Below are 16151 nucleotides of genomic sequence, written 5' to 3'. Positions count from 1 at the left end.
GGGTGGATAGGCATGGAGCTATAAAACGAACTTGGTGCAAACATGTACATTCAATAAACATCCGATGTACATATATTTAGCCTAGCAGTGAGAGTTTAAAAGGGGTAGAATAATTTCATTGCCTACAGTTTGCATATTTGTATTGCCCAATGGACTTACACATGCTTTAAAGGGAGCACTGTGCTTCTCTGCAATGAGACTAAGACATGGGCAGATTCTACATGTACATTACTCTACCAGGGGAAAATAGGGTTTTACAATGTACATGTAGGTAGCTTCCTTCATAGCAGGTTCGTTCAGTGCAAAAGAACTAAAAGTCCGGACAAAATGTTTCACCTGCAGTGGCCCATGAGAGTTCATGCAACATGTGCCTGCTGGGAAGTTTTGTTACTTGTAGTTACCTCCATGGTGGAAATAGTTGGAATCATGATTTGTAAGGCGATGAATGCTATGTGCATGTGCACTCAAAGGTATTTTGTCATTCTGTACTTGAGTACTGCAAGTTTTTTGTGAAGGATTTTAGGTGCATTTCATTAATTAATCTACTGTCGGTCATTCACTTGTTAAATGATTGATCAATTTGGCCTGGAAATTCTAATAAGAAAACGTTCTATGAATTGCGACCATACCTTTAAATGTAGTTATGGCATTAACTTGCTACTACTTAAGAACTAGAACAACCTGCATATCACAAGAATCAATTCACTTTCCATTTTGTTGCAATTTATTTTAATATTTATTTTAAAAAAGTATAAACATTTCATTTTTCTCTTTAATATTTCATTTACATTGGATAATTGACCAATTATAAAAACATTATTAAACATTGATTATAATGTTTGAATGATTTAAAAACAATCAGCCATGTCCAATCTCAGAAGTCATGTTCATTGAGGCCTTACTATGTCAATTCATAAAACAAAAGTTTCAAATCTCAGTATGCATATTTACAAGCTGCAGTTAGAAGGGCTGGTTAATACAATGTATTCATGAACATGACATCAAACTCATTGTTGCTTCAATTGTGGAATGCCAAGTATAAACAGAGAACAACATAATAATTTGCTTACAAGTACATTGATGCTACAGTAACTTCACCTGGTACCTGAATTTTTTTCGCCAAAGTGACCTCCTCATGCATATCGAGACTTCCACCTTTGGTCAAAAATTTAATATTAAAAAACACTCGGAGCAAGTGTGACCAGTACGTACAAGTACAGAGGGCCTGCGTGTAGTGCCCTTACAGAGAACATTTATTTACATGCAGATTTAATGATGATAAAAGCACAAAAGGTTTACTTAAGCCTATCCCACAGGAAGAAAGAAATGCCCTCTAATGTGACGTCATACACAGGTCTTTTTAGACACAAGGTCGTGTACGGTGAACAGAACCCAACAGTCAACAAAGACAAATACAAAATCGACATACATGTACTTTCATACACCTTATAGTACATACACATCTTTAATAAAGACAATTGGAGATGTTAACATACTCAGCATGGCACACAATAGTCCTTTTCTGCTCTTTACATCATGTTGAACATGTGCACTTAATAAACATGATGCAACCAAAAAAGGAGTTTTTAGTCTCCAGAGTGGTACACGATGGGTATGCACTTGCGTATTCAAGAACACTGCCTTATTCTTTATCTTGATGGAAATCTCATCAAGCAATCAGCGGCACAAAACAAAATTAGTATAAAATAAGCTTTTCACATATGGACCCAAAACTTTCCTTTTTAGTGGATCCAATTATTATACCAAACATGCCAAATACGTTTACATACACTTGTGTAAAATGCCATATAAATTTCATTGATCTTATGTTGGCCAAATGATTTCATTTGAGAAACTGAAACCACTACACCTGGGCAGTGATGAAACAATGAGATTGGGGTATGGCTATATGGTAAATATTAATCTTTGTCATACCACCTGCCAAAGATACTTGCTGTAAGAAGAAAGCCATGGGTTCCATTTTCACTCCAGATATGATTAAAAGGGAAGTTTGTTTCCCAGTCATTACGGATCACTGCCAAACGAATATCTGACGTCAAGACCGATGGGAAAAGAAAAGTGTTCTGGTTAAATCCAGTGATGGTCAAACTGAAACTTTCAAATCGAGTGTTAGATTGAACAGTTTCTGCCCCACAACTTGATGGAATGTTAAACTTGCATTTGACCAGTGCACACGTCTGGACATAATATTGACCATTGTGTTTGTGGAGACCATTGAAAACACCCAATGCAAACATTTCTTTGCCAAAAGAGGTTGAGGAAAAGGTGTAATTCAGATGACAACAAAGGGAGCCATTACACACAGATAAACTCTTAGTAATCTCAGTTAGGAGGACAAATGTGTAAGGGTCATGATTCATCATTGAAGAAAATGACTTCATGGTGGATGTGGTGACTGATTTGAATTGGACTGAGAAATCATAAGGTTTTGAGGCTTCACTTGATAATTGAGCACTACTTTTTAGGATCCTTCTGATGATGGGAGATACTGTCTGAAATTCCTCTGGAGTAAGATTTCTGACTTGGTTGGTGAGAACTTTAAAAGTTTTACTGTTCATCTTTGGTGTTCTTGTTGAGTGTACTGGCAACTTCCCAATTAAGAGTGTACCTTTAAAGTCAGCCATGTCATGGTGGTACATAATGGCACCCTTTGTACCGGCATACAATCCTCCACCTGTCATCAAGGCAATAGGCAGTTGTATGTTTGCAGCCAGCAGATTCACATTAAATCTAATAGCCCATGCTTCTTGATACTCTACAGCACTAAGCAGTGGAAGTTCATTCATCCAGGCTGTTGGGAAAATCATGTTTGTCACTCCAAGACTATCAAGGAGAGACTCAGCAGGATTTTTGAATAACATATCAAAACAGGTAAAGAGACCAAAGACTCCAAAGTCAGTTTTGAAGACTGCCAAGTTGTCTAGGCCCTTGCCTGGTTGGAACATGAGTAACTCTTCTCCATAGAGGTGTTCCTTATTGTATTTAGCGAGAAGTTGTCCATCGGCACTGAAGGCGACATCAGTGTTGTACCTATACATGCCACAAGTAGGGCAGTCCGGGTCTTCCTGACTTTTTGTACAAGGCATCATCGTTGCCATGTTAGCAACAATAATAATGGAATGCTTACGAGCAAGGCAGCTGAGCCTATGTAAAATGGGTGAGTTCTTGAATTGTGTTTGAATGCAAGGGTTAACAAGGGTCTTGTAAGGGTTTGGAACATACTCAAGGAAGGGAATGATGGATTGATGTGACAACTGGAAACCAGTGATTCCGTACTCGGGAAAAACAATCACTGAGGCTCCCTGAAAAGATAGAAGTAATAATGACACAGTGTAATTAGAACTAATTATATACACATACATGTACATGTAATCATGCATGTAAATATGACCAACAGAATTAGAGAGATCAACAGTGAAGGAATACATGTACATAACAATTACATGATGCTTGCTTGACTAGATTTTAAGACTTGTGTAACAAACAGAGAAATGAAGCCCTGAGGAATAGGGGTGGGGTACAAACAGAGAATTGAAGCCCTGAGGAATGGGGCTGGGGTACAAACAGAGAAATGAAGCCCTGAGGAATGGGGGGTGGGGTACAAACAGAGAATTGAAGCCCTGAGGAATGGGGGTGGGGTACAAACAGAGAATTGAAGCCCTGAGGAATGGGGGTGGGGTACAAACAGAGAAATGAAGCCCTGAGGAATAGGGGTGGGGTCTGGGTGATGGGTCCCTACCAGTATTTCTCCCATCTTGTATGCCTCCCAAGTGTTCCTTTTGGGTGTTGACGGTTTTACCATGCTTACCTTGGAAGAAGCAGTTTGTACTTGTATTTCATAGACATCAACATTTGTATTCATTAGTGCCAATGCTTCTTGATGTGTGATGTTTGGCAGGAACCAGTTACGAACAGCATGTTGATACACTGCAGCAGTGAAGGTAGATGAACCACTCTGCTTGTGTGATGTCACTCCATCACCATGGAAACCATCAGCAGTACAGATTCCAATTGCTACGATGATCAAAGCTATTGCATACTTCCCCATGGCTGAAAAAGGTGAAAGAATAATAAACAAATTGGCTTTACCTAGCATGGCATTTGTTGCTCAAGGACCTTCACATAGTAAAATCTCAGAGTCATGTGATTACTTTTGAGTACCAAAGTGTGACGACATTTTGAACCAGTAAATGCTGTACACACACACCGGTTCTTGCACTAATGCATTTTACACAAAGATGGTGTGTGTGACTTAGTAAACTTTAGTACTCTATAAAGTAGGACTACGTAAATGTATGACTCAAACCCCCAACTTCCAACAGTTACAGCATTGAGCAAGACATGCTTCATTCAGAATGTCACAAGCCATTCATTTTAGACTTGTGCTAAGGTAGTTTTGTCCCAATTTATCCGCTGACTTTGTCCAGAGTCTACACTTAGAGCAGGCCAATTGTATTAACCCTAACCCAAATATCAAATCATGTTGAAATCAGAGGACTGATGAGGACTAGTACATGTAAGGTTAAAGAACCAACTGATGACAAACAAAAACTAGGGAAACATTTAAAAAAGCATTTTGTAATGCACTCTTCTATCAGAAAAAAAAATGGGACCAGCCAGGGACCAGTGGCTAAGCCAGCTAGGGTGCCCCCCTAAACTTACAGCTGTACTACTAGTTCTGGCCAAACATCACTGTATACCCTACACCTCTGTGCTTTGAGGTAAACATTTTACTACCCCCTTCCCCCCTTTCTTTGGCCAACATAACCAGTATGGAGAATACACGTATTCGACCTGTCACAACAAAACGAACATGATAAAGTCACATCCCGCTCTTTCAAAACCGTTATTTTTGGGATTTTGCTATATTTGAAAGAGTAACCCTTGTCCTATTTAATTCCCAATATTTTGCAGGATCATATATAAAAATGTCATTTCTCAGCAATTTTGACGAGAGCATTATCTGTACCTGGTTACCTTATACATGTTCATGTACTTTTACCGTATGTATACCACTGGAAAGCTCTCTTCCAGCTAAATTCAACTAGCTCAGAGTTTGAAAATTCTGACCATCAGCTCATTTTGTGGTGAGGGTCACTGTACATTCAACTACATACTCTCAGGGATATCTTGGAAAAGGGCCACTGATGATTGGGGTTAAAGGGAAATCATTTTACAAGCAGTGATGCTTTCAATACTTTTGGAAGTCACAAAAGTTGTCCCTGCTTCCCTCGAATCTGATGCTGCATGCCCTTTCACGTTTTAAGTATCCCCATGCCATGACGATGATTGTAGTTGGCAAAGAATGTTGCTGTGTTGCGCGAAGTTGGGCGTGTTTGTACATGCATGTGCCAACCCTGAGTAATACTGGCCGTGGTCATGACATTTTGTAATTTGCAAATTTCCAGTTGTCATGAGCAATTTTGGGCTTGAGTTACCCAAGTCATACCTGTGACATTGTGCACCAGCAGCATTACTAGGCATAACTACATTTACATGTAGCTACATGTAGGCTAACATTTTGTCTTGTTGTTAGTGTTTTCTCCCATCCCAACTACAGCTCAGACTGTGACCGATGTCCAGTGTCCAGTGAATACATCTTGAAAATAGTTCACGGTACCCGCTGCTTCATCTGACTCAGACTGGCCTGCCGACCCCAGCAAGCTCGGTAGTCGAGTGGTTAAGACGTCTGTACTAGTAAGCAGGAGGTCGTGGGTTCGAGTCCCACCCAAGTAAGCTTGTGAGGTGTTTCGCAAGCTCTCGGACAAGCACTGAGCATACAGTGTTTATCAATATATACGTTGGGTAAGGGCAAGGCCCATTATATAAATTAACATCTCCCCAGCGCAAAAGTACATCTTGAAAAAAATACATCTTGAAAAAAAAACATCTTGAAAAAATAAGAAATGAAGACATCGTCAAACCTAGGCTAGGTGTCATGATTGTCATTAATTGTACACCCCAAACTACAGCATGTACATGTATCACGTCTGTCCCATTGACCCAACTCTGTAGTGCTGTAGCATTAGGCCCTCGTTGGGCTGGCCCAACTGGTGGCCAATCTCTTGTCTCCAAATTTATGAAGTTCATTCCTGATATAATTCATCTAAAATATGACACTTAATGATGTTAATCTGTATAAAAACGTTTTTCTAAAAGCACATGTAACGTGTAAACAACAGCATATGCACACACCAAACTTGTGTTGTCTGAGCTAGTAGTAAGCTAGGCTGCAGTATACAACTGGTATAGGCCTAGCCCCACAAATAGGGCTGTAGTGGCTGTTTTTTACAATCTTTCTCTTAACTGTCGCCAGATAAGAGACGGATTGTAAAAGAGAGCCACTACAGCCCTATCAATTTAAAGTATCATGTATAACATGAATGAAGGTATAGCCTAGTCAGACAGTCGCCAGGTCCCTATATCATGCCCCAATTTTGCCACCTACATGTAGGCCCACACCTATCGTAAAGTCTGCTTGGTTTTCACCATAAGTGGCGAAATAAGGGACAAGGCGACCAGAAGACTAGGGACATGCATTGTACGGCCGTACGTGTACATGTACACCAGTCTCAGAACCTGGACAGCTCGTCAGCCGTCGTGTAATGCAGATGGGCTCCCAAGCAACGTGGGCTAGGATGCATGACAAGCGTCAAGCATGACAGGCTGACAGGTGGGCTTAGTTTTAGGCAAATTGTACAACCTCAGGAAAATAACCTATTACATGTAGTTACCTCCAAAATGACTTTTCAAACAGATCTTACATCGTAGCTCCTGTCCAGGAAAGAGTTATAGCGCCCTCCTCTGTTCAAGTGTGATGTGGAAGACAGGCACAATATAGACATGGCAGACATCGCAGTCGTTGTGGAGTGTCCTTATTTTGTTAAGCTTTAGAACCCATAACATGGTGTCAGAAGTGGACTGATATATTGAGAAAATATCAGAGACTTGATTGAGCTTAACTTAGTGGTGGAGTAGCCAGCCTTTAACCGAGAACAAGAGAGGTTTTTTCGGGGGTAAGTCAACAACACTTCCGAAATTACAGTGTCATGTGCGATAGTACATGAGCATTGCTACGTAGGTGCATGCATTCTCGACACACGCATATTGAATAACGACATAAACGACTTTGCATGATGGCGGCTTATCAAATTCCACCGCCGGAGGCCATGAACTGTAAAGGGAGCGATCTTGCCAATAACTGGAACTTTTTCAGAGAAAGTTTTGAGGACTATTGCAAAGCAGTAGAACTAGATAAAAAGGATGAAACAATCCAAGTGGCTACTCTGAAAAGTGTGATGGGAAAAGAGTGCAAGAATATTCTGAAGCAGCTTCAGCTCACAGATGACGAGATGAAAAGCCACAAAACAATTCTCGATAAGCTACAGGCACATTTTGCACCAAGCAGAAATGTACTGTATGAGAGATATCAGTTTCATACTGCTGATCAACAGCCGAATGAGACCATAGATCAGTATGTCATTCGCTTACGGCAGTTAGCAGAGAAATGCAAATTTGGTCAGCTAGAAACAGAGATGATCCGAGACCGGCTTGTTCTTGGAACTAGAGATAAAGCAGCAAGAGCGAGGCTCTTCAGAGAAAAAAGAATGTGATCTGAAGAGAGCGATTGAAGCCCTCAGAATCAGTGAGCTGACACAAGAACAGCTCAAGCAGATTGATGTGCCACAAACAGAAACCGTGCATGCCGTAAAGAAACGAGAGAGCACAAAAGCAAAGAGCGCCAACAAATCAAAGCCTAAAGACCCCAAGAAGCCCAAGACACTAAAATCTTGTAAATACTGTGGATCTTCACATGAGTGGGACAAGAAGAAATGTCCTGCCTATGGAAAGAAATGTGGAAAGTGTGGAAAAATGAACCACTTCCAGTCAGTATGCAGATGGAGAGAAACACAGAAAAGATTGCACGTAATGCAAGAAGTATCATCAGAAAGTGATACAGACGAGTCTATTTTTGGTGTGCAACTACTTGGGGCTATCAGCAGTGGCCACAAAGTGCTTACGGTTCCGCTGACATTCAGTTCAGAGCCTGGCGAGATAAGCATTCAGTGCCAGATTGACACAGGGGCAACTTGCAACGTGATGTCATTTGACACCCTGTGTGACGTCAAGCAGACAAAAAAGCCTCACATGAAAAAGTCATCAGCCAGATTGAAATTGTACGATGACAGTGTCATCAATGTCAAAGGAGAATGTGACCTGACATGTCACTATAAAGGTGTCCAGAGGAATCTTAACTTCAAGATAGTTGATTCCAGTCAGCCTCCCCTACTGTCACGACAGACATGTACAAAGATGGGCCTCATAAGCGTACATGTTGACAGTGCAGTCAATAGCATGCAGCATGACACAGTGCCCTTGACAGAGGTTGACATTGTGTCTGAGTTTAGTGATGTATTTGAAGGGTTAGGATGCCTAGCAGGGGAGTACCACATCGACATTGATCCTGCTGTGCGACCGGTGCAGAATGCACCACGTCGTGTTCCGGTTGCCATGAAAGATAAGCTGTATGACAAGATACGTGAGCTAGAGAAACGAGGCATCATAGCAAAAGTTTCCGAGCCTACAGCATGGATCAGTAGCCTAGTGGTTGTTGAGAAACCGGGCAAAATGCGCGTTTGCTTAGATCCACGAGAGCTAAATAAAGCTATCAAACGTCCTAAATACCCGATGCCAACACTTGACGAGATATTGCCCTCTCTCGCTAATGCAAAGGTCTTTACAGTCTTAGATGCAAAGGAAGGATTTCATCAAGTCAAACTTGATGAAGAGAGCTCCTTCCTGACAACTTTCTGGACCCCATTCGGCAGATACCGTTATCTGAGAATGCCGTTTGGAATAGCATCAGCACCAGAAGAATACCAGCGACGACAGATAGAGATATTGCAGGGGCTGGCTGGCACAGCAGTCATCGCTGATGATATTCTTGTGTACGGCTGTGATGTAGCAGAACATGACAGAAATTTGAGGACACTGCTGCACCGTGCACGTCAAGCAAACCTGAAACTCAACCGAAAGAAGATTAGACTACGACTGGATGAGGTGACATACATGGGTCAAGTTTTGACCTCAAAAGGAGTCCGCCCAGACCCGAGGAAGGTAGAGGCAATAAAAAACTTGCAGCGACCAGACTCCAAGAAAGCAGTCCAGCGTCTGTTAGGATGTGTCAACTACCTATCACGGTACTTGCCAAGGCTTGCTGATGTAAGCGAGCCACTCAGAAAGTTGACAGAGCAGAGTACAATCTTCACATGGCAGTCACAACAGGAAGAGTCCTTTCAGCAGATAAAGGACATGATTGCCAGTGCTCCAATACTCAGGTACTACGACTTGAAGGAAGAAGTCACAATACAGTGTGACGCATCAGAGAAAGGGCTTGGAACAACTCTTCTTCAGAATGGGCAACCAGTTGCATTTGCCTCCCGGTCCCTCACCTCTGCAGAGCAGAATTATGCACAGATAGAGAAAGAGTGCCTAGCCATAGTCTTCTCGTGTGAGAGATTTGACCAGTATTTGCATGGCAGAGAGCTGGTCAAAGTGAACACCGACCATAAGCCGTTGGTGCCAATCTTCACAAAGCCAATACATAAAGCTCCCAAGAGGCTCCAACGCATGCTTCTGAGATTACAGAAGTACAACTTGAATGTGCAGTACCTGCCAGGAAGCCAGATGTATATCGCTGATATGCTAAGCCGGGCTTCCCTGAAGAGCACAGATAGGAGTTGCTTGTCAGAATATCAGATGTTCCAGCTGAGACAGGAAGAGCAACTCCAGTCAGAGATTGAAGTCATCAACCAATCCAGCTATTTATGCATGAAAGATAGCACACAGCTGCAAATCAAGAAGGCCACACAGTCTGATTCAGTTCTTCAAGTGTTGAAGAATGTAGTTCTGGACGGATGGCCAGAGCAGAGAAATGAAGTACCCATATGCATTCGTGAGTACTTTGGTTTCAGAGAAGAAATCACCGTTCAGGATGGTGTTCTCTACAAAGGGATGAGGGTCATTGTACCCAAGTCTATGCACAGCATGATGCTTACCAGAATCCATTCAAGCCATCTGGGGGTAGAAGCATGCCTACGAAGAGCCAGAGAAGTGCTATACTGGCCAGGGATGGCAAGTCAGATCAAAGACAGGGTCAACCAGTGCCAGCCTTGTAATGAGTTCATGAACAAGCAACAGAAAGAGCCGATGATGTCATATGAAATTCCCAATCGGGCATGGAGCGTAGTCAGTCAAGATCTCTTCCACTACAGGCATGCTGATTACCTGATTACAGTTGACCACTACAGCGATTACTGGGAGTTAGACAAGCTCGATGACACCAGATCAGAAACCATAGTCGAGTGCACCAAGAAGCATTTCTCACGATTCGGTATACCCAGCAAGGTAATTACTGACAACGGGCCTCAGTTCATTGCTGTGGATTATGAGGAATTCAGCAGAGAATAGGAGTTTGAGCATGTTACCTCTTCTCCCTACCACAGTCAGAGTAATGGCAAAGCAGAGTCAGCAGTGAAGATTGCCAAGAACATCATCAAGAAAGTGACCAAAGCTAAAGAAGATCTTCATCTTGCAATTCTAGATTGGCGTAACACACCTGATTCCAGTGGCAGCAGTCCAGTGCAGAAATTGATGTCTAAACGGGCGAGAACACTGTTGCCAACACCTGAAGCATATCTGAAACCAAACATCGTCCAAGGTGTGCCAGACAATATCCAACTTCGAAAGCAGAAGGCCAAACACCAATATGATAAATCTGCAAAGCCACTACCGGCACTGCAGATTGGACAACCAGTCAGAATTCAGCCAACCAGCAAGACCACATCATGGCAACCTGGAAAATGTGTTGCCAGTGACGGTTCCCGTTCCTATCTCATCGAGCTAGACAGTGGACAAGTGCTTAGACGTAACAGAAAGCATTTGCGGGCATCAACTCAACAGTCGGAGAAAAGTTCTTCAGCGACAACCCCAGTCCAGCCAGACTCAGTCTCTACCTCAACCCCACCATCAGATAAACCAACAGTCCTATCTGAACCAGCCAAGCCAGTGAAAACGACCACAGATCCAGACCGACCCAAGACAAATCCACCAAGCAGCCAACAGATCTCTTTGAAGTCCACGCGAACTCGATCCAACATCAAACCACCATCTAGATTCAAGGATTTTGTAGTTTGAACGTGACAATGAACTCTAAATTCTGTCATGCAGATTTTCACCAAACAAGGAGTGATTGCACACAAAAGGACACTTCCATTGTGATTCAGTTTTTCAGAGGACAATTTTAATGTTTAACCTGGTTTAATTTCCAAACCTCTCATTCTCATACAAACTTACACTTAGGTGCATCATAATAACAGTTAAGTCAAATCAGGCATTTTAAAATTTTACATCCAAATGTGGAAGCCTTTGGTTTTAATCCAAGTAAAAGCAGTTCACTTAACTTTATTATCATTACAGGTGTTTGGAAACTAAAGATTCTTTCTTTTCCAAAGTTCTATTTCTTTTTTTAGAAAGTCAAGTTTACGAAGAAAGAAAGATGATTTTTTTTGTTTCTCTTTTGTGCAAGTTGTTAAAGGTAAGCTTTACCAAGTTTGTTAATTGTTCATGTTTGAAAAAAAAAAAACAAAAGGAGGGAGATGTCCAGGAAAGAGTTATAGCGCCCTCCTCTGTTCAAGTGTGATGTGGAAGACAGGCACAATATAGACATGGCAGACATCGCAGTCGTTGTGGAGTGTCCTTATTTTGTTAAGCTTTAGATCCCATAACAGCTCCTGGGTCTGAACTTTATCATATCATATATCATATCAAATCAGCAGCAAGCACTATCAATTATTTCGTTAGAGGGCGCTGTTACAACACAGCCGGCCGGCGCGGCAGCGCTGGAGAAGCGAGACTCCAACTGAAGTTAGTTCCTCGTTCCTCGTCTGACGTTCGACATCCAACGTTGAGCAAGTAACTGTTCCATATTCGAACGTTGAATAAGTAACAGTATGACATTCAAGGTGCACACGCCTAAGAATAGTATGGTGCGCCAAAGGAACAAAAAAGAAACACACCGCAAACGTCCACTTCCATTCACATGTACGCAAATTACATTGTACATGTACGTGCCTTTTCACAATAATGTAAACAAACAACTCTCTCCCTCAAAGTGAACCTTGGGCGTAGGGTTCTTTGGGGCCAACGGGTAACCGGTCAAAGAAGCCCGAGATGTAGGCGATTGTATGTTTTGTTTTGGCACTGTAAATATTAGAAGAGAAATACAGGTTAATGTTATGTTCTCCCTGTTTTCACCGAACTGTTCAACTCAAACGAAATCAGTCAGACGCCCCAGCCATCAACGTTCTTTTTTGGGTGCCTTTCTTTACACTTTAGGGACCCCTTTGCCTGCATTGCAACCGGGCAAAGGCAGTTTTCCACGGTCAAAAGGGCTTTGAAGAAAGTCGTGTCTCTTCGCTGGACTTCTTCGCTTGCAAACCAGAGTGGACAAGTGAATGCCTAACACTACACTGAGTTTCTCAAACCAAAATGAAATACCCGAACCCCATGCCCCGCCTGGAGATTACATTGAATGTGATGTTGTAGCGTTTCCCCCCCTTGTAAAATTAAGAACACTTGCATCTTCAGTAGATCCCATTTTTCCCAGCAGTAAGAGCCTTTAACTTTTGACCCTGTAATGTCAAGCCTCCTAATTGATTTAAGAGCACTCCTACACAAGGACCCATTTTTATTGCTTTGGCCTTCTTACCACATTCCTCTGGCAGACTTCTGGTCTAGGATTTATTACTTTATGATTAGATTTTAGTTAGGTTTACCCTTGTTCTTCCGGCCTATGTTTTCAACCCTATTTTTACCACTTGGTCATTTTTAGCCAGTCTCATCACAACCACTCTCCGAAGCAACATCTCTACGTGCAGTACTCCCACTCTCTCTTTACAAGCTGTAAAATAGTTTAGAATAAAAGTTCCTTTCTCAAAAGTTAGTACATGTTGTCAACATTGTTCCTTTTTTATACAACACTACTAAAATGTCATTGGTCTCTTCAATCGGGAGAGACTCCTTCCAACCCGGGGCGTGGGGTTCTTCGGCGTCAAAGAAGCCCTGAAATGAAGGCGCAGGGTTTTTACCCCAGTGGAATTATAAAAGCGAAATTAGAGGGTAATTATAAATAAACTTCCCGTTTTCATCGAACTACTTTCCGAAATAGAAGAAATACACGTCAATCTTACGTTCAGCTCTAAAGTTCTTTTGATGAAAGTGTTTCCCTGGACTGAAGCGACCCCGTCGCCTACATTTCAACCATGGCAATTGCGGATTTCGACTGTGAAAAAGGGTCTGAAAAACGTTTTGTCGCGTAGGAGGATTTCTTAGTATGGAAACCCAAATGGAGAAAAGAATGAAGTACAGCAAACATTTCTCAAATCGATATAAAATAGCTCAACCCCATGCCCCGCCCAGAGATTACAATGAATGTGATTTCATTGGTCTCCTCAATCGGGAGAGACTTCTGCCAACACGGGGCGTGGGGTTCTTCGGGGTCAAACAATCCCTGAAATGAAGGACTTGTCGTTTAATAGGCAGAACTAGAGGTTAATACTAAAAACGTCCTTTTTGAAACTATTTCACAGAATCGAAAATACACCAATCCCACTACTGAGTATGCTTTTTTTTTTTACTGTGCTTATGTGCACATTAGTGACCCCGTTGCGTCCATTTCAACCAGGGCAAACTTAAGGCAGATATTCCCATAGTGAAAACAGTTGTGACGAAAGTCTTGTCTCGTCGGTAGACTTCTCCGCTTGGAAACTACAGTGGAAAAATGAATGCCTCACACTAGACTTTTCTGCCATCGAAATAAAACACTTAATCCCGTGTTAGATGTGGAAACTGTGGTTCATATGGAGGGTTGGTTTATAAAGGCAATCCGGATGGGGTGGGGTTTGAAACGGTATTCGCGGCTTGTATTACTGGCCACACGTGCACTGGGGCATGAAGGTGTTGGATCCTGTGGTGGATCAGAGATGCCAAAGGGGGCAGGGGCATTGTGGCGAAGTTCGGGCAGAGAAGACCCGGACAGAAGTTGAGAGCTGGACGTGGGATTAATGTGACGGTATTATTTCGGTTTGGGGAAGTAGTTCAATGAAAACGGGAAGTTTGTATTAATGACATCTATTTTCGCTCTCATAATTCCCTTGGCGTAAAAACCCTGCGCCTTCATTTCAGGGGTTGTTTGACCCCGAAGAACCCCATGCCCCACTGCCAGGTTGGAAGGAGTCTCTTCGATTGAGGAGACCAATGACATCACATTCAATGTAATCCCAGGGCGGGGCATGGGGTTGAGCTATTTTATATAGATTTTAGAAATGTTTGCTGTACTTCATTCTTTTCTCCATTTGGGTTTCCATACTAAGAAATCCTCCTACGCGACAAAACGTTTATCAGACCCTTTTTCACAGTCGAAATTGCCATGGTTGAAATGTAGGCAACGGGGTCACTTCAGTCCAGGGAAAGACTTTGATCAAAAGAAGTTTAGAGCTGGACGTGGGATTGATGTGTATTTCTTCGATTTCGGAAAGTAGTTCGATGGAAACAGGGAGTTTTTTTTTTTAATTACCCTCTGATTTTCCTCTCATGATTCCACTGGGGTAAAACCCTGCGCCTTCATTTCAGGTGCTTGAGTCTAGCACCCTCTCCAAAGGACAGCAAGAGTATCCTGACCGAAAAGTCGAGTCAACACTTATTGGTTATTTTAATAACCACACATCTTCTAAGAGACTGAGTCCATGCTGTACCCGCAAGCCTATTGTACTGTACATCTCATGACTTCACCATGCAAAGCTCTAAATCAACAAGCATTGGAAACAGTTTGTTTTTTGTTCCTGTTGCACTCCATAGCCATTAAGGCGAGTGCACCCGGAATTGTCTAACGGTTACATATTCTTTGGTTCGAACATGGAACAGTTACTTGTTCAACATTGAATGTCGAACGTCAAACGAGGAACAAGGAACTAACTTCACACCGCCCATTCTAGCCAAATAAATGGACCACGTACAAAAATTCTAGGTTGGTTAAATACTTGTTTTAATTTCGTTTTTATTTAGATTTTGCTTGCTCTAGTCTATGTTAACTTGCACTAGTTGCAGCATCTTGACCTTAGTGATTCTGTTAGTTACGCCCCAACTACCGGTAGGCTTAAGTTACGGCATAAGCATAAGTCCCAACTATATATAAAGGCCTAGTTGGGACCGGACAGTCCCAAATGTCAGACTGTAGTGCTGCCGTTGGGCTGGCCCAACTACTTTGTCGTCCGTGCTCGAGTGTGTTTTATGCCTCTTCAAAAATGATCGAGAGGGGGGTTCCACAAACGACATATAGTTATTATAGAAAACTAAATGTGTCATCATTGTGTAGGATGGGGATTGGACATGCGAATGATGTGCTCACCACATGCCACGCTATGTTAGGCAATGTATATTTCGGTTAATCATTCATCAACGTTCTTTGGCAATGCCACACTCTGGGGATGTACGTGTATACGTATGTAATAATTCTGTCTCGTTCCCAGATCAAACAGATCCAACTGCATCCGTCAGTGATATTTTGGAGTTAATCGTGGTAGTAAACGAATGGCCCAAATCAAAATCAAAATTTCAAGGACACCTACAAACTGGAAATTGACCAGTTGTAGGTGTCCTTGAAATTAATACATCGGTGGTTTGATGGGGTGAGTAATCCATAAATGCAAAAAGGGTTTCAATTAAAGAAGGCGTATTCATGGAGTCACCACATTTTGAATTGACTTTTGTGGGGCCAAGGATACGGAGGAGTTCAGTAGACTGGCCCCCAGTCTGGGGTAGTGTGTGGGATGGTGTTCATTACATTTAGCACCCTGTTCCTACAGCAGCACTCTGATCGATAACAAACTAACCAACAATGATGACAATACTTTGCAGGAGTTTTTAATACTGACATCTCTGATCACCTTCCATTATTTCAAATTACTCCCTCTTTTTTCCTAGCTGCTGGCCCTGGTCCCAGAATTTACTTTGCAAGAAACATTAATAAAAGCACTTTGCGTTCTTGCTCTACAGATATTGAATCCACCGAC

At 42.1% G+C, this 16151-nt stretch overlaps 2 protein-coding genes across 7 annotated transcripts in view; one reads left to right on the top strand and one right to left on the bottom strand.

Annotated features, from left to right (window-relative positions):
- Window positions 1–697: 697 nt before the first annotated feature.
- On the bottom strand, window positions 698–11923 carry LOC110985242 (pantetheinase-like). The gene is made up of 4 exons (XM_022246124.2): window positions 11817–11923; window positions 6756–6798; window positions 3830–4071; window positions 698–3323 (listed from the first exon to the last, which is right to left on the bottom strand). The coding sequence occupies exons 3-4, from the start codon at window positions 4067–4069 to the stop codon at window positions 1920–1922; spliced, it is 1644 nt and encodes a 547-aa protein (XP_022101816.2). The 5' UTR covers window positions 4070–4071; window positions 6756–6798; window positions 11817–11923; the 3' UTR covers window positions 698–1919.
- The window catches only part of LOC110990344 (uncharacterized), a 33420-nt gene continuing 21898 nt past the window's right edge, over window positions 4630–16151 (top strand). Inside the window, exon 1 of one of the 6 annotated variants that reach the window (XM_087139082.1) lies at window positions 4630–5753. Coding sequence is in view for 2 of the 6 variants with exons in the window: in XM_087139076.1 (XP_086995202.1) it covers window positions 6664–6694 (31 nt within the window). In the remaining 4 variants the exon portion in view is untranslated. Of the gene's footprint in view, window positions 5754–6428; window positions 6695–14946; window positions 15107–16151 lie in introns of those variants that run through there. The other 5 variants (XM_087139076.1, XM_087139077.1, XM_087139080.1 and 2 more) reach the window with 5 other exon arrangements.

This window comes from Acanthaster planci, linkage group LG07, assembly GCF_054643075.1.
Source record: "Acanthaster planci isolate LZ-2023a linkage group LG07, COTS_SCS, whole genome shotgun sequence".
NCBI lineage: Eukaryota > Metazoa > Echinodermata > Asteroidea > Valvatida > Acanthasteridae > Acanthaster > Acanthaster planci.
Note: the sequence above shows the minus strand (reverse complement) of the source record. Positions and strands in the feature narration are given on the sequence as shown.